Below are 24,407 nucleotides of genomic sequence, written 5' to 3'. Positions count from 1 at the left end.
TGGGCTCAATGTCCCAAGGTGGATCCCCCAGTCTCTAGATTGGCGGCTAGATCTGTGGTATCAGTTGCAGATGGCTCATCGCTAAAGGATGCCACTGACAGGCAGATAGAGCTCCTGGTGAAATCTTCTATGAAGCCACGGGCGCGTCTTTTGCCCCGGCTTTTGCAGCCGTGTGGGCACTCCAAGCTATTTCAGCTTGTCTGGCTGAGATTAATGCGGTCACACGTAATTCTGCTCCGCAGGTTGCGTCTTTGACTTCTCAGGCGTCAGCTTTATCTTCCTACGCCATGAACGCAGTTCTAGACTCTGCTAGCCGTACAGCGGTGGCATCCGCTAACTCTGTGGCAGGGCCATGTGGCTGCGCGAATGGAAGGCAGACTCGGCTTCCAAGAGGTTCTTAACCGGTTTGCTGTTTGCTGGCGACCGCTTGTTTGGTGAACGATTGGATGAGATTATTAAGGAATCCAAGGGAAAGGACTCCTCCTTACCCCAGTCCAAACCAAAGAGACCTCAGCAACGGAAAATACAATCGAGGTTTCGGTCCTTTCGTCCCTCCGCCAAGCCCCAATCCTCTTCGTCCAGCAGGCCGGAGAAAGGCCAGAGGAACTCCTATGCGTGGCGGTCCAAGTCACGCCCCCAAAAGGCCGCAGGAGGCACTGCTTCCAAGGCGGCCTCCTCATGACTCTCGGCATCCCCGAACCGCATCCTCGGTCGGGGGCAGGCTCTCCCGCTTTTGCGACGCCTGGTGGCCACATGTTCAAGACCGATGGGTGAGAGACATTCTGTCTCACGGTTACAGGATAGAGTTCAGCTCTCGTCCCCCGACTCGTTTCTTCAGAACATCTCCGCCCCCCGAGCGAGCCGATGCACTTTTTCAGGCGGTGAACGCTCTGAAGACAGAAGGAGTTGTTATCCCTGTTCCCCTCCAGGAACATGGTCGCGGCTTTTACTCCAACTTGTTTGTGGTGCCAAAGAAGGACGGCTCGTTCCGTCCCGTTCTGGACCTCAAACTGCTCAACAGACATGTGAGCACCAGACGGTTTCGGATGGAATCTCTCCGCTCGGTCATCGCTTCGATGTCACAAGGAGACTTCCTAGCATCGATCGACATCAAGGATGCTTATCTCCATGTGCCGATTGCACCCGAACATCAACGCTTTTTGCGTTTCGCCATCGGGGACGAACACCTCCAGTTCGTGGCATTGCCTTTCGGCCTGGCGACAGCCCCACGGGTGTTCACCAAGGTCATGGCATCTGTTGTGGCGGTCCTACACTCACAGGGCCACTCGCTGATTCCCTACTTAGACGATCTTCTGGTCAGGGCACCCTCTCAGATGGCGTGTCAAAACAGCCTTTCCGTCGCTCTGGCGACTCTCCAGCAGTTCGGGTGGATCAACAACTTCCCAAAATCCAAGTTGACACCGACCCAATCACTGACGTACCTTGGGATGGAGTTTCATACTCAGTCAGCAGTAGTCATGCTACTACTGGACAAACAGCTTTCGTTGCAGGCAGGGGTGCAATCTCTTCTTCGGGGTCAGTCACACCCCTTGAGGCGCCTCATGCACTTCCTGGGGAAGATGGTGGCAGCGATGGAGGCAGTGCCCTTCGCGCAATTCCATCTGCGGCCACTCCAGTGGTACATTCTCCGCAAATGGGACAGGAGGTCGACTTCACTCGACAGGAACGTCTCTCTTTCCCTTGCAACCAAGACGTCACTTCAGTGGTGGCTCCTTCCCAACTCTCTATCGCAGGGAAAATCCTTCCTACCCCCCACCTGGGCTGTGGTCACCACGGACGCGAGCCTGTCAGGGTGGGGGGCGGTTTTTCTCCACCACAGGGCTCAGGGAACCTGGACTCCGATAGAGTCATCCCTTCAGATCAATATTCTGGAGATAAGGGCAGTGTATCTAGCCCTATTGGCCTTTCATCGGTGGCTGGAGGGCAGGCAGATCCGGATCCAGTCGGACAACACCACTGCCGTCGCATACATCAACCACCAAGGCGGCACTCGCAGTCGTCAAGCCTTCCAGGAAGTCCGACGGATTCTGCAGTGGGTGGAAGCCACAGCTTCCACCATCTCCGCAGTTCACATCCCGGGCGTAGAAAACTGGGAAGCAGATTTTCTCAGTCGACAGGGCATGGACGCGGGGGGAATGGTCTCTTCACCCAGACGTGTTTCGAGAGATCTGTCGCCGCTGGGGAACGCCGGACGTCGATCTCATGGCGTCACGGCACAACAACAAAGTCCCGGCATTCATGGCCCGGTCTCAGGATCACAGAGCTCTGGTGGCGGACGCATTAGTTCAGGATTGGTCGCAGTTTCGACTGCCCTATGTATTTCCTCCTCTGGCGATGCTGCCCAGAGTGCTGCGCAAAATCAGGTCCGACTGTCGTCGCGCCATTCTCGTCGCCCCAGATTGGCCGAGGCGGTCGTGGTACCCGGATCTGTGGCATCTCACGGTAGGTCAATCGTGGGCGCTCCCAGACCGCCCAGACTTGCTGTCTCAAGGGCCGTTTTTCCATCTGAATTCTGCGGCCCTCAACCTGACTGTGTGGCCATTGAGTCCTGGCTCCTAGCGTCCTCAGGGTTATCTCAAGATGTCATTGCCACTATGAGACAGGCCAGGAAACCAACGTCCGCCAAGATCTATCACAGGTCTTGGAGGATCTTCTTATCCTGGTGCTCTGATAAGGGTTTTACTCCCTGGCCCTTTGCCTTACCCACTTTTCTTTCATTCCTTCAATCCGGAATGGACAAGGGTTTGTCTCTCGGCTCTCTCAAGGGACAAGTATCGGCGCTATCCGTATTTTTTCAAAAGCGCCTAGCCAGGCTTCCGCAGGTCCGCACGTTCCTGCAGGGAGTTTGCCACATAGTCCCACCTTACAAGCGTCCGCTGGAACCCTGGGATCTTAACAGGGTGCTATTGGCTCTTCAGAAACCACCTTTCGAGCCGCTGCGGGATGTCTCTTTATCACGTCTTTCGCAGAAGGTGGCATTTCTAGTGGCAGTTACATCGCTCCGTAGAGTGTCGGAGCTTGCAGCGCTGTCATGCAAAGCCCCCTTCCTGGTTTTTCACAAGGATAAGGTGGTTCTGCGTCCGGTCCCGGAATTTCTCCCTAAGGTGGTATCCCCTTTTCATCTCAATCAGGATATCTCCTTACCTTCATTTTGCCCTCATCCAGTTCACCAATGTGAAAAGGATTTGCACTCGTTAGATCTGGTGAGAGCACTCCGGCTCTACGTGTCTCGCACGGCGCCCCTGCGCCGTTCAGATGCGCTCTTTGTCCTTGTCGCTGGCCAGCGTAAGGGTTCGCAGGCTTCCAAGTCAACCTTGGCTCGGTGGATCAAGGAACCGATTCTTGAAGCCTACCGTTCTTCTGGGCTTCCGCTTCCTTTGGGGCTGAAAGCCCATTCTACCAGAGCCGTGGGTGCGTCCTGGGCATTGCGGCACCGGGCTACGGCTCAGCAGGTGTGTCAGGCAGCTACCTGGTCTAGTCTGCACACTTTCACGAAACACTATCAGGTGCATACCTATGCTTCGGCAGACGCCAGTCTAGGTAGGCGAGTCCTTCAGGCGGCGGTTGCCCACCTGTAAGAGGGGGTCGTTTTCGGCTCTTTTTATCGAGGTATTCTTTTACCCACCCAGGGACTGCTTTTGGACGTCCCATTTGTCTGGGTCTCCCAATGGAGCGACAAAGAAGAAGGGAATTTTGTTTACTTACCGTAAATTCCTTTTCTTCTAGCTCCTATTGGGAGACCCAGCACCCGCCCCTGTTCCCTTCGGGCTGTTTGTTCTTTTGTGTACACATGTTGTTCATGTTGAATTGTTCTTTTGGTTCATGGTTTTTCAGTTCTCCGAACATCCTTCGGATTGAATTTACCTTAGACCAATTTATAAGTTTCCTCCTTCCTGCTTTTGCACCAAAACTGAGGAGCCCGTGATGCACGGGAGGGTGTTTAGGCAGAGGGGAGGGGTTACACTTTTTAAAGTGTAATACTTTGTGTGGCCTCCGGAGGCAGAAGCTATACACCCAATTGTCTGGGTCTCCCAATAGGAGCTAGAAGAAAAGGAATTTACGGTAAGTAAACAAAATTCCCTTCTTTTCCAGCATTCCCATAGAGAATGAGTGGTGCTCTGGTGGGCATGTCCAGTCACAACACTTTGCAGAGCCCTGTTCTCAGGATCTCAGGGACTTGATATTAGTTTAGATAAGTGATAAGTTTTTGAAAATGGGAATAACACAATATCTGTCAAGTTTGAGTATCCTGAGGCACATCCTACCCCTCAATGTCCATAAATATTAATGGGGTTGTCCAATATAAAAAATGTAAATGTTTAAGCAATAAAAAAATCTTTGTCATTGTCCCTTTCAGTGCACCAACAGATCTCTCGCAAGCTGCTCAAGAGGTCTGTGCCAGCTGTGGAATCCATGTCAGAGGACCGCTGCAGCCTGTGATTAGCTGCAGAGGTCACATGACTAGAATAGCGTCTCTAATGACGTGTTCTTATAGTCACCTGACCTCTGCAGCTAATCACAGGCTACCTCAGTCCTCTGAAATTTCTCCCAGAGTCAGTGCAGACCTCCATAGCCCCTGCGCTGCATCTATGGGGGTGCTGAACGTTTGGCAGGTCCCTTTTTTTATTCTAACTTTATCTGTGCCTGATTTTTTTTTTTTTCTTTTCTTATTTCCTCTTTACAGTTTTTTGGTGCTATGTTACTTATTTTCACAACCTGACCCCTTGTGCTTCTTCTGAATGATTTCCGATCAGAACATTTTCTTATGCCTTTTTATTGGGCTCTAGGCCAGCACTGAGCAATCAGTTTATATGAGCATTGGATAACTTTGTATATGCAGTAAATATATTAGTGTAGATGTGATTAGTGTCTATAAGCGAGTGCCCCAGTTTTCATAGATCTTCCAGTAGATCTTATTTATTTCTTTGCCGCTCCATTGGGAGACCCAGACAATTGGGTGTATAGCTTCTGCCTCCGGAGGCCACACAAAGTATTACACTTTAAAAAGTGTAACCCCTCCCCTCTGCCTATACACCCTCCCGTGGACCACGGGCTCCTTAGTTTTATGCTTTGTGTGGAAGGAGGCACACATCCACTCATGCATTCTCATAACTTAGTTGTGGGTTGGAAGAAAAGAGGACCCCCACGGGGTCCCCGGCATGCTCCCTTCTCACCCCACTATGTCGGCGGTGTTGTTAAGGTTGAGGTACCCATTGCGGGTACAAAGGCTGGAGCCACATGCCGTTTTCCTTCACCATCCCTTATGCGGCTCTGGGAGAAGTGGGATCCTGAGCGGTCATCCATTTACTGGGACCGTGCTCCATCCGCAGCCCCTGGTGGAACCTGCCGGACCGGAGCCGTTTCAACCCCAGGGACCGGGCCCTGCTACTTAAAGGTACTCTGTGTCCCCATTGGGGACTGTACAGGGAGCGCACCTTCTTCCCGGAAGCCGCGGTAGTCGTAAGACTGAGGAGGCAGGTGGACTTCCGCGCCGACCGAGCCTGCTTGTCGGACGCGGCCTCAAATTTAGTCCCCGGCTTCACCGCGGCCTAGTCGCGAAACTCCCGCCCCTGGGCCTGCCTGTCAGGGGTAAAGGCGGGATTACCGACATGATGTCGAATGTGACGGCTGGAGCATCCTGCATGTCTTCCTCCCCCCTCACTGGCCACTGTGGGGACCCCAGACGATACCCATTGCGGGTACGGAGGCTGGAGCCACAGGCCGTCTCCTTCACCATCCCTTATGCGGCTGGGAGAAGTGGGACCTGAGCGGTCATCCATTTGCTGGGACCGTGCTCCATCCGCAGCCCCTGGTGGAACCTGCCGGACCAGAGCCTCTTCAACCCCAGGGACCGGGCCCTGCTACTTAAAGGTACTCTGTGTCCCCATTGGGGACTGTACAGGGAGCGCACCTTCTTCCCGGAAGCCGCGGTAGTTGTAAAACTGAGGAGGCAGGTGGACTTCCGCGCCGACCGGGCCTGCTGGTCGGGCGCGGCCTCAAATTTAGTCCCCGGCTTCACCGCGGCCTAGTCGCGAAATTCCCGCCCCCGGGCCTGCCTGTCAGGGGTAAGGGCGGGATTACCGACCATGACGTCTGATGTGAGGGCTGGAACATCCTGCATGTCTTCCTCCCCCCTCACTGACCACTGTGGGGAACCCAGACTCCCGCTCTTTGCGGGCGCCGCCCTCGGCCCCACTCCTCCCCCTGAGAGCTCCGGCGGCCATTTTCTGGCATTCTGCCGGTGGGTGCTTCTCAGGGGAGCTCAGGGTGAACACAGCACCCGCTGCTGGTCCCCCTAGGGTGCCGGATACATATGTATATATTATATATATATTTCTGTTCGGACAGACTGTATACCCTTTGTTCACATTTACCTTCAGTGGTCACTCTCCTAGGAGACAACAGGCACAGGTTTTTCTCGCGGTCTGTACCTCTTGTGGGGTTATGTTACCCGCGGGATCCACCTTCCCTCACTGTGAGCAATGCTCGACTCCTGCCTAGCTTGCTCAGCCGGAGCCTCGGGCACTGGTGGGCCCCTCGGCTCATGTAGACCCCCCTGCTCCCCCTGAGCAGGCTGCAGGGACAGAGTCACCGGTGTTGGCCCTCAGTCATTTTCATCTGATCAAATGGTCTTCTACGCTCCTTGAGGCATTGCAGTCCAGACTGGACCTTTCACAGGCCCTGGCCCTGTTAGCTTGTCTCATCCAGGCCCCGCTTGGTTAGCGCCGCAGCGCGCTCCCAGGTTGAGCCCTAGGTCTCAGGCGGAGGACTCCTGCCCGGACCGCAGTCCAAGACCGGCTACGCGGTCTCGCTGGGACTCTTCCCCGACTTCCTCACGCTGCTAGGGATCCCAGCTTGAGGACTCTCAGGAAGACGAGGCGGACGGGGGAGCTCAGGGCTCCGGCCCTGACTTCAACCTTAACCTTGATACTCCTGAGGGGGACGCCTTAGTAAATGATCTTATCTCGTCCATCATCCAGGTGCTGGTTCGCACTCCTCCGCCTCCTCCTGTAGAGGAGTAGGCTTCTCAGCAGGAGAAACTCCAGTTTCGGTTCCCCAAACGTACACGCAATACGTTTTTTGATCACTCTAACTTTAGGGATGCTGTCCAGAAACCTGGAGCGGTCCCGGACAAGCGTTGGGTTAAACGTCACACTGACACGCGTTAACCCTTTCCATCTGAAGTCGTTAAGAGTTGGGCTCATTCTCCCAAGATGGATCCTCCAGTCCCCAAATTGGCTGCTAGGTCCGTTGTGTCTGTTGCAAATGGCTCATCCCTGAAGGATGCCACTGACAGACAGACAGAGCTCTTGGTGAAGTCCATCTATGAGGCCACGGGCACGTCTTTCGCCCCGGCCTTTGCAGCCGTGTGGGCTCTCCAAGCAATCTAGGCTTGTCTGAAGGAGTTTAATGCTGTCACATGGAATTTTGCTCCGCATGGTTCCGTCTTTGACTCCCGGGCATCAGCCTTTTCGTCCTGCGCCATGAACGCCGTCCTGGACTCCACTAGCCGCACAGCTGTAGCATATGCTAACTCCGTGGCAGTCCGCAGGGCCATGTGGCTGCGCGAAAGGGAACCAGACTCGGCTTAACTGGTTTGCCTTTTTCTGGCGACCGTTTATTTGGCGAATGATTGGATGATATTATTAAAGAATCCAAGGGAAAGGTCTCCTCCTTACCCCAGTCCAAACCTAAGAGACCTCAGCAAAGAAAAATCCAATCGAGGTTTCGGTCCTTTCGTCCCTCCGCCAAAGCCACATTCTTCTTCGTCCAACAGGCCGGAGAAAGGCCAGAGGAACTCATATGCGTGGCGGCCCACGTCACGACCCCAATAGGCCGCAGGGGGCACTGCCTCCAAAACGGCCTCCTCATGGCTCTTGGCCTACCCTAGCCGCATCCCCGGTCGGTGGCAGGCTCGTTTCTTCAGAACCTCTGGGCCCCTTCTCAGGTGGCGTGTCAACACGTCGCTCTGGTGACTCTCCAGGGACAAACAGCTTTCTCTGCAGGCGGGGGTGCAATCACTTCTTCGGAGTCAGTCACACCCCTTAAGGCGCCTCATGCACTTCCTGGGGAAGATGGTTGCAGCTATAGAGGCAGTGCCGTTCGCGAACCAAGGCGGCACTCGCAGTCGTCAAGCCTTCCAGGAAGTCCGGCGGATTCTGCAGTGGGTGGAAACCACAGGCTCCACCATCTCCGCAGTTCACATCCCGGGCGTAGAAAACTGGGAAGCAGATTTTTTCAGTCATCAGGGCATGGACGCAGGGGAATGGTCTCTGCACCCAAAAGTGCTTCGAGAGATCCATCGCCCCTGAGGAACGCAGGACGTCGATCTCTCAAGGTCCCGGCCTTCATGGCACGGTCTCAGGATCACAGACCTCTGGCAGCGGACGCTTTAGTCCAGGATTGGTCGCAGTTTCGACTGCCTTATGTGTTTCCCCCTCTGGCGATGCTGCCCAGGGTACTACGCAGGATCAGGTCTGACTGCCGCCGCGCCATTCTCGTCGCTCCAGACTGGTCGAGACGGTCGTGGTATCCGGATCTGTGGCATCTCACGGTGGGTCAACCGTGGGCACTTCCAGACCACCCAGACTTGCTGTCACAAGGCCCGTTTTTTCCATCTGAATTCTGTGGCCCTCAACTTGACTAGGTGGCCATTGGTCCCTGACTCCTAGAGTCTTCAGGGTTATCTCAGGATGTCATTGCCACCACGAGACAAGCCAGGAAGCCAACGTCCGCCAAGATCTATTACAGGTCTTGGCAAGTCTTTCTATCCTGGTGCGCTGATAACGGCTTTCCTCCATAGCCGTTTGCCTTACCCACATTCCTTTCATTCCTACAATTTGGAATGGACAAGGGTTTGTCCCTCGGCTCTCTCTCTAGGGCCAAGTATCCACGCTCTCCGTGTTTTTCTTTCAAAAGCGTCTAGACAGGCTTCCGCAGGTCCGCACGTTCCTGCAGGGGGTCTGCCACATGGTCCCACCTTACAAACGTCCGTTGGAACCCATGGATCTTAGCAGAGTCCGGACGGCTCTTCAAAAGCCGCCTTTTGAGCTGCTGCGGGATGTCTCTCTCTCCCGTCTTTCGCAGAAGGTGGCCTTCCTAGTGACAGTCACATCTCTTCAGAGAGTGTCTGAGCTTGCAGCGCTGTCATGCAAGGCTCCCTTCCTGGTTTTCCACCAGGATAAGGTGGTTCTTTGTCCTGTCCCGGAATTTCTCTCTAAGGTGGTATCTCCTTTTCATCTAAATCAGGATATCTCCTTGCCTTCCTGTTGCCCTAATCCAATTCACCAGTGTGAAAAGGTTTTGCACTCTTTGGATCTAGTGAGAGCACTCCGGTTCTACGTGTCTCGCACGGCGCCCCTGCGCCGTTCAGATGCGCTTTTTGTCTTTGTCGCTGGCCAGCGTATGGACTCTCAGGCCTCCAAGCCGACCTTGGCTCGGTGGATCAAGGAACCGATTCTCGAGGCCTACCGTTCTTCGGGCCTTCCGCTCCCTTCAGGGCTGAAAGGCCATTCTACCAGAGCTCTGGGTGCGTCCTGGGCATTGCGGCACCGGGCAACGGTTCAGCAGGTGTGTCAGGCAGCTACGTGGTCTAGTCTGCACATTTTCACGAAGCACTATCAAGTGCATACCTATGCTTCGGCAGCGCCAGTCTAGGTAGGCGAGTCCTTCAGACGGCGGTTGTCCACCTGTAAGAGGGAGCCGTTTTCGGCTCTTCTTATTGAGGTATTCTTTTACCCACCCAGGGACTGCTCTTGGACGTCCCAATTGTCTGGGTCTCCCAATGGAGCGACAAAGAAGGGAATTTTGTTTACTTACCGTAAATTCCTTTTCTTCTAGCTCCTATTGGGAGACCCAGCACCCGCCCCTGTGCCCTTTGGGCTGGTTGTTCTTTTGGGTTATGGTTTTCAGTTCTCCGAACATCCTTCGGATTGAATTTACCCTAGACCAATTTATAAGTTTCCTCCTTCCTGCTTTTGCACCAAAACTGAGGAGCCCATGGTCCACGGGAGGGTGTATAGGCAGAGGGGAGGGGTTACACTTTTTAAAGTGTAATACTTTGTGTGGCCTCCGGAGGCAGAAGCTATACACCCAATTGTCTGGGTCTCCCAATAGGAGCTAGAAGAAAAGGAATTTACGGTAAGTAAACAAAATTCCCTTCTTCCTTTTTCCATGCTTTATTCCATCATCTCATATAGTTACACTGCATTTAGCTCGTTGGTTCTTGTCAATAGAAGCATTTCCGTCCATAGCCATGCACATCAATTAATCTCCTAATGCATAATGTTCCTGTTACTGATCCCTATCAGAGTCGTCAGCAGAACAGCCGGTGGTTTTTACAAGTAGCACAGTTGATACGTGGAGATCACATTTGTGCTGAGAAGTGATTTTAGTATAATGTATAACATTAGCTACAGATGCCAAGCCAAAGTCTCACTTTTTAGGCTTGTAATATCCCCTTCAGTTGCTTGTATGCATATCTGCCGAGCACCGATGTAAAGTGTGTATGTGTACTTTACTGCTTTCTGGTCGGCATGGTGTACCAAAGTCACATAGAGCTGTCTTATGGTTGTTTCAGGTAATAATGAGCTTGGCTGAAGACCTTCTGTGCTCCGCAAACCAGAACAGCCGCCTTTCTATGCACAGCGTGCAGGCGGGCTGGCTCCTCATCTCCTCACTAATGACTTTGGGTAAGACTCCTTTAGTTTATAGCAAATTGAAAATATGAAGTTCTAACTTTTTTTTTTTTTTTTTTGCAAAACATTTTTGTTCGAAAATTTTCTTCCCTTTTTGACATACAAACCATTCAACAATATATTATTACTGAGTGACACCCCTGTATTTTTCCCCTATATCACAGTTAGAGGAGATTGCTTGCAACAAATGACATCCCAAATCAGACCAGGTCCAGCTGACCCTGAGTGTCCTTAACTGCACCCAAAGCTAACCTCATAGGGGAAAAATACTCAATGATATATTGTTGAATGGTTTGTACACTACAGTTCAAAAGTTTGGGGTCACCCAGACAATTTTGTCTTTTCCATGAAAAATTAGACTTTTATTTATCAAATGAGTTGCATAATGAATATAAAATGTAGTGCAGACATTGACGAGGTTAGAAATGATGATTTTTACTTGAAATAATAATTTTCTCCTTCAGACTTTGCTTCCATCACAGAATGCTCCTTTGCAGCAATTCCAGCTTTGCAGACCTTTGGCATTCTAGCTGTTAATTGGCAGAGGTAATCTGGAGATATTTCACCTTATGTCCCCTCCCCCCCCCCTCCCACAAGTTGGATTGGCTTGATGGGCACTTTTTGCGTACCATACAGTCAAGCTGCTCCCACAACAGCTCTATAGGGTTGAGATCTGGTGACTGGGCTGGCCACTCCATTATAGATAGAATACCAGCCGCCGGCTTCTTCCCTAAATAATTCATGCATAATTTGGAGGTGGCTTTGGGTCATTGTCCTGTTGTAGGATGAAATTGGCTCCAATCAAGCACTTCCACAGTGAATGGCATGGCGTTGCGAGATGGAGTGATAGTTTTCCTTATTCAAAATCCCTTTTTACCTTGTACAAATCTCCCACTTTACCAGCACCAAAGCAACCCCAGACCATCACATTACCTCCACCATGCTTGACAGATGGCGTCAGGGACTCTTCTGGCATCTTTTCAGTAGTTCTGCGTCTCACAATTGTTCTTCTGTGTGATCCAAACACCTCAAACTTCGAATTGTCTGTCCATAACCCTTTTTTCCAATCTTCCTCTGTCCAATGTCTGTTTTTTACCCATACTAATCTTCTCCTTTTATTAGCCAGTCTCAGATATGGCTTTTTCTTTGCCACTCTGCCCTGAAGGCCAACATCCTGGAGTCGCCTCTTCACTGTAGATGGTGACACGCGTTTTGCGGGAACTATTTAATGAAGCTGCCAGTTGAGGACCTGTGAGGCGTCTATTTCTAGAAACTGTAATGTACTTGTCTTGTTGCTCAGTTGTGCAGCGCGGCCTCCCACTTCTCTTTCTACTCTGGTTAGAGCCCGATTGTGCTCTCCTCTGAAGGGAGTAGTGCACACCGTTTGAAGATTTCCTACGTTTCTTGTCAATTTCTCGCATGGAATATCCTTAATTTCTAAGAACAAGAATAGACTGTCGAGTTTCACATGAAAGATCTTTTTCTGGCCATTTTGAGAGTTTAATGGAACCAACAAATGTAATGCTCCAGATTCTCAATTAGCTCAAAGGAAGGTCAGTTTTATAGCTTCTCTAATCAGCAAAACTGTTTTCAGCTGTGCTAACCTACTTTCACATGGGTTTTCAAGGGATTTCTTAACATCCATTAGCCTTCTAACTCAGTTAGCAAACACACCTATGTAAATATTGCATTCAAAACCAGATGTCTGCAGCTAGAATAGTCATTTATCACATTAACACTGTATAGAGTGGATTTCTGTTTAATTTAATGTTGGCTTTATTGAAAAAAATGTGCTTTTCTTTCAAAAATAAGGAAATAGCTAAGTGACCCTAAACTTTTGAACTGTAGCGTGTGTGTAATATATACATACAATATATATAATATATTTATACCTTCATCAGGTACATAAAGCCATGTTACATTGGTGGCACTGTAGAGAGAGCTGATATGGGTTGTCTTTCCTTAAGGTCCAGTCACACTAAGCAACTTACCAGCGATCCCAACAACGATAGGGATCGCTGGTAAGTTGCTAGGAGGTTGCTGGTGAGATGTCACACTGCGACGCTCCAGCGATCCCACCAGCAACCTGACCTGGCAGGGATCGCTGGAGCGTCGCTACACGAGTTGCTGGTGAGCTCACCAGCAACCAGTGACCAGCCCCCAGCGCCGCGTGGAAGATGCTGCGCTTGGTAACTAAGGTAAATATCGGGTAACCAACCCGATATTTACCTTTGTTACCAGCGCACGCAGCTACACGTGCAGAGAGCAGGGAGCAGCGCACACTGAGCGCTGGCTCCCTGCTCTCCTAGTTACAGCACACATCGGGTTAATTACCCGATGTGTGCTGCAGCTACATGTGCACAGAGCAGGGAGCAGCGCACACTGAGCGCTGGCTCCCTGCTCTCCTAGTTACAGCACACATCGGGTTAATTACCCGATGTGTGCTGCAGCTACATGTGCACAGAGCAGGGAGCAGCGCACACTGCTTAGCGCTGGCTCCTTGCTCTCCTAGTTACAGCACACATCGGGTTAATTACCCGATGTGTGCTGCAGCTAAATGTGCACAGAGCAGGGAGCAGCGCACAATGCTTAGTGCTGGCTCCCTGCTCTCCTAGCTACAGCACACATCGGGTTAATTAAGCCGATGTGTCCTGCAGCTACATGTGCACAGAGCAGGAGCCGGCACTGACAGTGAGAGCGGCGGAGGCTGGTAACAAAGGTAAATATCTTGTAACCAAGGACAGGGCTTCTTGGTTACCCGATGTTTACATTGGTTACCAGCCTCCGCAGAAGCCGGCTCCTGCTGCCTGCACATTTAGTTGTTGCTCTGTCGCTGTCACACACAGCGATTTGTGCTTCACAGCGGGACAGCAACAACTAAAAAATGGCCCAGGACATTCAGCAACAACCAACGACCTCACAGCAGGGGCCAGTTTGTTGCTGGATGTCACACACAGCAACATCGCTAGCAACGTCACAAAAGTTGTTCGTTAGCAGCAGTAGATGTTGCTAGCGATGTTGCTTAGTGTGACGGGGCCTTTACTCTCCCAGCACATCTGTTCCAAGTCCATTGTGAAGAACCCCTACTTCCTTAGGCCATGAATTCCTTGGAGCCTGGGGATTAATCATTAGTTTACAAAAGATTAATTTTTTTTTTAATAAATGTTTCATTAGTATATTAATAGATTTTATATATTATACTTTCTTTTTCGCTCCTAATTGGGAGACCCAGACAGTGGGTGTATAGCTACTGCCTCTGGAGGCCGCACAAAGAACTACACTTAAAAGTGTAAGGCCCCTCCCCTTCTGGCTATACACCCTCCCGTAGGAGTACGGATTCCTCAGTTTTAGCTTTGTGCGCAAGGAGGTCAGACACGCACGCATAGCTCCATTGTTTTTAGTCAGCAGCATCTGCTGACTATGTCGGATGGAAGAAAAGAGGGCCCATACAGGGCTCCCAGCATGCTCCCTTCTCACCCCACTGTATGTCGGAGGTGTTTGTAAGGTTGAGGTACCCATTGCGGGTACGGCGGCAGGAGCCCACATGCTGATTCCTTCCCCATCCCTTTTTACAGGGCTCTGGGTGAAGTGGGATTTACTGGTCTCCAGGCACTGAGACCGTGCTCCATCTACAGCCCCTGGAGAAGATGCTGGATGGAGCGGAGTACATCAGGGACATGGCCCTGCTTCCTCAAGGTACTCTGTGTCCCCGTGCATTTGGCGCTCACACCGCAGCATGCTGGGTGTTGTAGTGCGCCGGGGACATCAGCGCTGCGGCGCTTGTGCCATGGCCTCATTCAGCTTCGCTGAAGCAGGCACACTTCTGGGAATCGGTCGCGCCGGCCGCTGGGACTGCGGCGCGGCTGGCACTTGTGGTGCGCTGGGGACTTCAGCGCGGGCCGCGCTTTTACGGCGGCCGCGCTGATAACTCGAGTCCCCGGCTTTTGCGGCCTGCTTCCGTTCGTTCCCGCCCCCAGACCTGCCAGTCAGGAGAGGGGCGGGACGCTGGTCAGTGCATCAGCGCCGAGGGCTGGAGTCGTTTTTACATACTCCAGCCCTCACAATCGGCACAGAGGGGACACTGTTTCCCGCACTTTTGTTTAGGAACTCCCACGGACCGCCCCTCTCCACAGACGCCGGCAGCCATTCCTGCTGACACGCTGAGCTGCAGAGGGAAGCCGGGGAGACCCAGACAAGGAATTCTGCGCCTCTTACCCGCTATTCAGCGGGCGGTAAGCAGCCCTCAGGGCTCACCCCCTCTTGTGCCAGTAGTATTCTTAGTATTTTGTTTCTACAAATACTTTGTATTGCATAGCGCTGGTCGCCCTTTGGCTATAGACTCTCTCACATTGCAGAGAGCCAGCAGCATGTTGTCCGTAAAACGCAAGAGTGCCAAGGCACAGACATTATATGCTTCCTGCACCGCATGTGGGACTTTTCTACCGGCAGGCTCCACGGACCCCCATTGTGGGCAGTGCTCGGCCCCTGCGGCGCTTGCACAGTCGGGACCTCTGCTGGACGTGACCCAGGGTGTACCACCTGTGAATGCTGTCCAGGTGACAGGAACTGAGTTTGCGGCTTTTGCTGACAGAATGTCTCTCACTATGTCACAAATTCTTGACACATTGCGAGCTAGGCCTGTACTTCAGGCCACGGACACTGTGCAATCATTGCCCCCTGGTCCCCCTCAGCTGAGTTACCTCCAAGCTCCGGGACGGGCACATACACCTCAGGGTGAAGACTCTGACTCGGACGATGGCCCCGGGCAGCCTAAGCGGGCTCGCTATGACGGGCCTTCACATTCATCTCAATGGTCAGGATCCCAGCGAGATGAATCTATGGGTGATGAGGCGGACGTAACTGATCAGGATTCTGATCCTGGGACCGCTCTCAATCTAGATACACCAGATGGTGACGCCATAGTTAATGATCTTATATTTAACATCAATAAGATGTTAAATATTTCCCCACCAGCTCCTCTTGTAGAGGAGTCAGCTTCGCAGCACGAGAGAATCCATTTCAGATACCCTAAGCGTACATTAAGCACTTTTCTGGACCACGCTGACTTTAGAGACGCAATCCAGAAACCCCACGCTTATCCTGAAAGGCGTTTTTCTAAACGGCTTAAAGATACACGCTATCCTTTTCCCCCTGAGGTGGTCAAGGGTTGGACCCAGTGTCCAAAAGTGGATCCTCCAATTTCCAGGCTTGCAGCTAGATCCTTGGTTGCAGTTGAAGATGGAGCGGCACTTAAAGATGCCACTGACAGGCAGATGGAGCTCTGGCTGAAATCCATCTATGAAGCGATTGGAGCGTCATTAGCGCCATCTTTTGCGGCCGTATGGGCACTCCAAGCTATCTCAGCCGGGCTTGCGCAAGTCGACTCAGTCACACGTGCATTTGCCCCGCAGGTAGCACCATTGACCTCGCAAATGGCGGCATTCGCGTCGTACGCGATTAATGCTGTTCTTGACGCTACAAGCCGCACGGCAGTGGCGTCAGCCAACTCCGTTGTTTTGCATAGGGCCCTGTGGTTGAGACATTGGAAAGCAGATTCTCATTCCAAGAAGTGCTTAACCAATTTGCCTTTTTCTCGTGACCGATTGTTTGGAGAGCGTTTGGATGAAATCATCAAACACTCCAAGGGTAAGGACTCATCCTTACCGCAACACAGACAAAACAAACCCCAACAGAGGAAGGGTCAGTCTGGTTATCGGTCCTTTCGAGGACCGGGCAGGTCCCAATTCGCCTCGTCAAAAAAGACTCAAAAAGACCAGAGACGCTCAGATTCTTGGAGGTCTCAGTCACGCCCAAAAAGGACAGCCGGAGGAACCGTTGCCAAGACGGCGTCCTCCTGACTTGCAGTCTCCGATTCCCACACCCGCGGTCGGTGGGAGGCTTTCCCACTTTGGCGACATTTGGCTGTCACGCGTCAAAGACCGTTGGGTGAGGGATATTCTGTCTCACGGGTACAGGATAGAGTTCAGTTCTCGTCCGCCAACTCGTTTCTTCAGAACTTCTCCACCACCAGACCGAGCCGATGCTCTGTTGCAGGCGGTGGCCGCTCTAAAGGCGGAAGGAGTGGTGACCTCCGTCCCTCTTCAGGAACAAGGTCACGGTTTTTACTCCAATCTGTTTGTGGTCCCAAAAAAGGACGGATCGTATCGACCCGTCCTGGATCTAAAGTTGCTCAACAGACACGTAAAAGTCAGGAGGTTCCGGATGGAATCCCTACGCTCCGTCATAGCCTCAATGTCTCAAGGAGATTTTCTAGCATCAATAGATATCAAAGATGCGTATCTCCACGTGCCGATTGCACCAGAGCATCAGCGTTTCCTACGCTTCGTCATACACGACGAACACCTGCAGTTCGTAGCGTTACCTTTCGGTCTGGCAACAGCCCCCCGGGTCTTCACCAAAGTCATGGCAGCAGTAGTAGCTGTTCTGCACTCGCAGGGTCACTCGGTCATCCCGTATCTAGACGACCTGCTTATAAAGGCACCCTCTCAAGAGGCATGCCAGCACAGTCTGAAGGTGGCACTAGACACTCTCCAGAGTTTCGGGTGGATTATCAACTTTCCAAAGTCTCATCTAACCCCGACCCAATCTCTGACTTATCTTGGCATGGAGTTTCATACTCTCAGCGATAGTGAAGCTTCCACTGGACAAGCAGTGCTCGTACGGACTGGAGTGCAATCTCTCCTTCAGAGCCAGTCGCACTCACTGAGGCGCCTCATGCATTTCCTAGGAAAGATGGTAGCAGCAATGGAGGCAGTCCCGTTCGCGCAGTTTCATCTGCGCCCTCTACAATGGGACATTCTACGCCAATGGGATGGGAAATCGACGTCCCTCGACAGGACTGTCTCCCTCTCTCAGACTGCCAAGGACTCTCTGCGTTGGTGGCTTCTCCCCACCTCATTGTCACAGGGAAAGTCGTTCCTTCCCCCGTCCTGGGCAGTGGTCACGACGGATGCGAGCCTATCAGGGTGGGGAGCGGTGTTTCTCCACCACAGGGCTCAGGGGACGTGGACTCAGGAAGAGTCCACCCTGCAGATCAATGTTCTGGAAATCAGAGCAATCTATCTTGCCCTGCGAGCCTTCCAACAATGGCTGGAAGGCAAGCAGATTCGGATTCAGTCGGACAATTCCACGGCGGTGGCGTACATCAACCACCAAGGGGGAACACGCAGTCGCCAAGCTTTTCAAGAAGTCCAGCGGATTTTGACGTGGGTGGAAAGCAGAGCGTCCACCATATCCGCAGTTCACATCCCAGGCGTGGAAAACTGGGAAGCAGACTTTCTCAGTCGCCAGGGCATGGACGCAGGAGAATGGTCCCTTCACCCGGACGTGTTTCAGCAGATCTGTTGCCGCTGGGGGACGCCGGACGTCGATCTGATGGCGTCACGGCACAACAACAAGGTCCCAGTTTTCATGGCACGGTCTCACGATCACCGAGCACTGGCGGCAGACGCCTTGGTTCAGGATTGGTCGCAATTCCGACTCCCCTATGTGTTCCCACCTCTAGCATTGTTACCCAGAGTTCTCCGGAAAATCAAGTCCGACTGCCATCGAGCCATACTCGTCGCTCCAGATTGGCCAAGAAGGTCGTGGTACCCGGATCTGTGGCATCTCACGGTAGGCCAACCGTGGACACTACCAGACCGTCCAGATTTGCTGTCTCAAGGGCCGTTTTTCCATCTGAATTCTGCGGCCCTGAACCTGACTGTGTGGCCATTGAGTCCTGGATCCTAGCGGCCTCAGGTTTATCTCATGAAGTTGTTGCCACAATGAGACAGGCTAGAAAACCATCCTCAGCTAAGATCTATCACAGGACGTGGAAGATATTCTTAGCGTGGTGCTTGGCTCAAGGGTTTTCTCCCTGGCCATTTGCATTGCCAATTTTTCTTTCCTTCCTGCAGTCTGGGTTGGAAAAAGGTTTGTCGCTTAGCTCTCTTAAGGGTCAAGTCTCCGCGCTATCCGTATTCTTTCAGAAGCGCTTGGCACGGCTTTCTAAAGTACGCACGTTTCTCCAAGGAGTTTGTCATATCGTTCCTCCTTACAGACGGCCATTGGAACCCTGGGATCTGAACAAGGTTCTCATTGCTCTCCAGAAGCCGCTTTTCGAGCCTTTGAAAGAGGTTCCCCTTTCTCGGCTTTCACAAAAGGTAGTTTTTCTTGTGGCGGTCACGTCTCTTCGAAGAGTGTCCGAGCTAGCGGCGTTATCTTGCAAATCTCCCTTCCTGGTGTTTCACCAAGACAAGGTAGTACTGCGTCCAATTCCAGAGTTTTCTCCCAAGGTGGTTTCTTCCTTTCATCTCAATCAGGATATCACTTTACCATCTTTGTGTCCGCATCCAGTTCACCAATTTGAAAAGGGTTTACATCTGTTGGACCTGGTGAGAGCACTCAGGATTTACATTTCTCGCACGGCGTCTCTACGCCGTTCTGATGCGCTCTTTGTCCTAGTCGCTGGTCAGCATAAGGGATCGCAAGCTTCCAAATCCACCCTGGCGCGGTGGATCAAGGAACCAATTCTTCACACATACCGTTCTGCTGGGCTTCCGATTCCATCTGGACTGAAGGCCCATTCTACCAAAGCCGTGGGTGCGTCCTGGGCATTGCGGCATCAGGCTACGGCTCAGCAAGTGTGCCAGGCGGCTACCTGGTCGAGTCTGCACACGTTTACCAAACACTATCAAGGGCATACCTACGCTTCGGCAGATGCCAGCCTAGGTAGACAGGTCCTTCAGGCGGCGGTGGCCCACCTGTAGGAAGAGGCTGTCTGACAGCCCGTTCATGTGGTATCTTTTTACCCACCCAGGGACTGCTTTTGGACGTCCCACTGTCTGGGTCTCCCAATTAGGAGCGAAAAAGAAGAAGGGAATTTTGTTTACTTACCGTAAATTCCTTTTCTTCTAGCTCCAATTGGGAGACCCAGCACCCGCCCTATTTGTTCTTAGGGTTTCGTTTTTTGGGTGCACATGTTGTTCATGTTGTTTCTTAAGTTCTCCGATCTTGTTATCGGATTGAATTTGTTTTTGAAACTGTTATTGGCTTTCCTCCTTCTTGCTTGGTACTAAAACTGAGGAATCCGTACTCCTACGGGAGGGTGTATAGCCAGAAGGGGAGGGGCCTTACACTTTTAAGTGTAATACTTTGTGCGGCCTCCAGAGGCAGTAGCTATACACCCACTGTCTGGGTCTCCCAATTGGAGCTAGAAGAAAAGGAATTTACGGTAAGTAAACAAAATTCCCTTCTTTATTTACTTTTTTTTTTTGTTTCCATTACTCTTATCTTTATACAGTGGGAACGGAAAGTATTAAGACCCCTTTAAATTTTTCACTCTGTTTCATTGCAGCCATTTGGTAAATTCCAAAAAGTTCATTTTTTTTTCTCATTAATGTGCACTCTGCACTCCATCTTGTCAGAAAAAAACAGAAATGTAGAATTTTTTTCAAATCTATTAAACAAGGAAAACTGAAATATCACATGGTCATAACTATTCACACCCTTCGCTCAGTATTGAGTAGAAGCACCTTTTGAACTAGTACAGCCATGAGTCTTCTTGGGAATGATGTAACAAGCTTCTCACACCTGGATTTGGGGATCCTCTGCCATTCTTCCTTGCAGATCCTTTCCAGTGCCGTCAGGTTGGATGGTGAACGTTGGTGGACAGCCATTTTCCGGTCTCTCCAGAAATGCTCAATTGAGTTCAGTTGAGTTCAGGGCTCGGCCTGGGCTGGTCAACAATGTTCACAGAGTTGTTCTGAAGCCACTCCTTTGTTATTTTAGCTGTGTGCTTAGGGTCATTGTCTTGTTGGAAGGTGAACCTTCGGCCAAGTGTGACGCCCATAGCACTCTGGAAGAGGTTTTCTTCCAGGATATCTCTGTACTTGGCCACATTCATCGTTCCTTCAATTGCAACCAGTCGTCCTGTCCCTGCAGCTGAAAAACACCCCCACAGCATGATGCTGCCACCACCATGTCTTACTGGTGCGATTGTATTGGGCAGGTGATGAGCAGTGCCTGGTTTTCTCCACACATACCGATTAGAGTTATCACTAAAAAGTTCTATCTTCATTTCATCAGACCAGAGAATCTTATTTCTCAGTCTGGGAGTCCTTCATGTGTTTTTTCAAACTCTATGCGGGCTTTTTTATGTCTTGCACTGAGGAGAGGTTCCTGTTGGGCCACTCTGCCATAAAGGCCCGACTGGTGGAGGTCAACAGTGATAGCTGACTTTGTGGAACTTTCTCCCATCTCCCTACTGTATCTCTTGAGCTCATCCACCGTGATCTTGGGGTTCTTCTTTACCTCTCTCACCAAGGCTCTTCACACACGATTGCTCAGTTTGGTTGGATGACCAGGTCTAGGAAGAGTTCTGGTGGTCCCAAACTTCTACTATTTAAGGATTATGGAGGCCACTGTGCCCTTAGGCATCTTGAGTACTGCAGAAATTCTTTTGTAACCTTTGCCAGATCTGTGCCTTGCCACAATTCTGTCTCTAAGCTCCTTGGGCAGTTCCTTTGACCTCATGATTCTCATTTGGTGTGACATGCAGTGTGAGCTTTGAGGTCTTATATAGACAGGTGTGCACCTTTCCAAATCAAGTCCTATCAGTTTAATGAAACACAGCTGGACTCCAATGAAGGAGTAGAACCATCTCAAAGAGGATCACAAGGAAATGGACAGCATGTGACTTAAATATGAGTGTCTGAGTAAAGAGTGTGAATACTTATGACCATGTGATATTTCAGTTTTTCTTGATTAATAAATTAGCCAAAATTTCTACATTTCTGTATTTTTCTATCAAGATGGGGGATGGGGTGCAGAGTGTACATTACTGAGAAAAATGAACTTTTTTGATTTTTACCAAATGGCTGCAATGAAACAGAGTGAAAAATGTAAAGGGGTCTGAAAACTTTCCATACCCACTGTATTAGTGAGTTCCTTTTGTATTTAATTTTCATTTCTAAATCTTTTCGTTATGTTTCTATTTCTTTTGTTAATATTACTATATCCCCAAAAATACCCAACAGTAGAGAGAGATTTCAATCACTGAGTGCAAGTACACAGCAGAGATACACGGGACTTTTTCTTTTGTTCTGAGATTCTTTCCCCAAATATCACAGAAAAAATGACCCCCGATACGGTAGAAGCTCCTATTAGCGCCTTTATTAGAGTGGTACATTCATTCCAACCTCTGATATTCCTTTTGTGGGTTCACATCCACCGATTCGACTGTTGATCTCCTTAACCGCCTCCACATTCCCGGTCTCACATCCGGTCAGAAACAGTGGCAAGAGAAAGAAAAGAAGAAAGGAGGGGAAAAAGAAGAATAAATAAAAGGGGGTGGAGAATGGAGTCTACCATATTACCTATGAGAAAAAAATGTAAATATATTGTTATAAATCAACTAATGGAGCATTAAATAGATCAATCTAGGTATGTAATACAAGTATGGGGGGTTGTTGCTGGGCTGAGCCGGACACATGCACTACAGCCATGCTATCTGTCGTCTGAAGAATCATAGGCTGTGAATCCATCAACCAACATGTGTGATAGAAACGTTTGTCATATAGACCTTTATCAAACTCTCGCTGCAGAAATGAGACAAATAGATAAAATAACCTTTCATGAAAAGAAATGTGTCCATTCACATTTCCAAATACATGGACATATGGTGACAAGTGCCATAAATTGTAAGCAGAATCAAGTGGGAATGAATGGGTCACCGACCCCAGTAATCGATACATAACCTGTAGGAAAGTTGGGTATAACATGGATGGTTCATCCACTGATCATATGTCCATGTATTTGGAATTTTGACTGTGAATATTGAAATAGTGCCCCATGAGGAAGACTATCGCACGAAACGCGCGTCGTGGTATGAGGCAAGCATGACCAGCAGACCATCCATTAAGGTATTGAAGTATTCCTATTCAACTTCCTAATTGATTACATTCAGTTCATCATATATGAGATAGGGAATAGGAATACATTTGAACTCCTCTAGTAGTCTACTATTAAAATATCAATTTTGGATGAATAATCACTTATTAATTTATTGTTGGATAACATTTAATGATTGGTCTATGCACCTTATTTTCCTGTATTTTTTTGTTGCTAATATAAGGGAACTTTCTTGTCCAGTAATTTGTTTTTTTTTTTTCTTTATCGTTCCTTTGGGAGACCCAGACCATGGGTGTTTAGCTTCTGCCTCCGGAGGACACACAAAGTACTACACTTAAAAGTGTAGCTCCTCCCTCTGAGCTTATACACCCCCTGGTAGCCAGTCCAGTCCTAGCCAGTTTATCGCTTTGTGTTTAGGAGGTCATACATCCACACATACATTCTCATCTGATTGTTTGACTTTTGGAAAGAGTTTGAAGAAAAGCGGGTCCATGTCTGGACTCCCGGCATGTCCCTTCTCACCCCACTGTGTCGGCGGTGTTGTTAAGGTTGATTTACAAGGCTGAAGCCTTACATGCCGCGCTCCTTCACCATCCCTTCTGGGCTCTGGCTTGAAGTGGGAGCCAGCACGGTCTCCATGCCTGGCAGGAGTCCGGTCTCCATCCACAGCCCCTTGAGGATTCTGTTGGACCGGAGCACTCATCCCCAGGGACATGGCCCTGCGTCTCAGCAGCTAAGTACCTGAGACGTTTATGTTGGGGGTCCCGGTGCTGTATGTGATTGTTTTTAACTTTTCCGGCGGGTTCTCCAGCTTTTGCCTGAGAACCGCGCCGATGGTGCCTGCTTGTCGGCCTCGCCGCTTAAATTTAGGCCCCAGCTTCGCCGGAGGCCTAGTTTCGTTTTCCTGCCCTTGCATGTCACTCATGCAGAGGGACAGGTTCGGCTCCTCCCGGCGGCCGTTCTACACAGGGGAGGGACACTCCCCACTGCTGGGGCGTCCCTCCTTCCCGGCAGGTCTCTGTAGCCCTCCAGTTCCCGCTCTTTTATAGGAACGCCCCTAGTCCCGCCCCCTCCATTTCTCAGGCAGCGTTCACTCTGCTCTGGGACATCCTGCATTCTGCATCTCTGCTGAGGTGCTGCGCTCTGGGGGACCAGGCTTCGGGATCTGGAGGGCACACAACACCGCGCTCAGCGGTCTGGTAAGCCACAGCCGGTCTCCGGTTGTGGACCTCTGTATATTCGCCCTGGGGTTCATTCTCTGCAAAGCCCCTGTGAGGCAAATCCCGGGATATGAAGATGAATTATGACTCCAGTCATAGTCCCTCATCACTCCCTGGCAGTGCCCCCTCCCTTCTTGTTCTCAGTGTTCCACTTACACCTCCATGGCCATGTCCTGTGATATGGAGATGAGGTGGTGTGGGAACAATGGACACAGGATGACTCCCTGCCGTCACCCTGTAACAAGAGTTGTATCTCATTAGCAAGGCTATGGAAATAGCCAGACAGAACGACTCCAGTAAAAAATGGTTCATATCTCGCAAGCCATATTTCCGATAAATATGGCAACCATAAAAATGGTGTCTCCGCATGTGGACGATGCCGGCACACCCTTTTTATGGGAGCAGGACATTGGGAAATGCCCCAGGCGTGATATCAGCCAATGGGGAACTGGCAGACAGGTCATGAGTCCCCTCGTTCTGTAGCTAAATTCATAACTGTCACAATGAGAGCATTGGCGTCCGCCTACGACGCTCCCAGGCAAAGTTATGGCCCATA

The 24,407-nt window shown here is 50.7% G+C and overlaps 1 protein-coding gene across 4 annotated transcripts in view; it reads left to right on the top strand.

The window, feature by feature from the left end:
- The window catches only part of HEATR5A (HEAT repeat containing 5A), a 175,883-nt gene that overhangs the window by 19,541 nt on the left and 131,935 nt on the right, over nt 1-24,407 (top strand). For all 4 annotated transcript variants that reach the window (XM_075330385.1, XM_075330383.1, XM_075330384.1 and 1 more), the window contains exon 10: nt 10,601-10,712. In XM_075330385.1, the coding sequence (XP_075186500.1) occupies nt 10,601-10,712 (112 nt within the window). The remainder of the gene's footprint in view (nt 1-10,600; nt 10,713-24,407) is intronic.

Source organism: Anomaloglossus baeobatrachus, chromosome 12 (genome assembly GCF_048569485.1).
Source record: "Anomaloglossus baeobatrachus isolate aAnoBae1 chromosome 12, aAnoBae1.hap1, whole genome shotgun sequence".
Taxonomy (NCBI): Eukaryota; Metazoa; Chordata; class Amphibia; order Anura; family Aromobatidae; genus Anomaloglossus; species Anomaloglossus baeobatrachus.
This window is presented reverse-complemented; position numbering and strand designations above follow the sequence as displayed.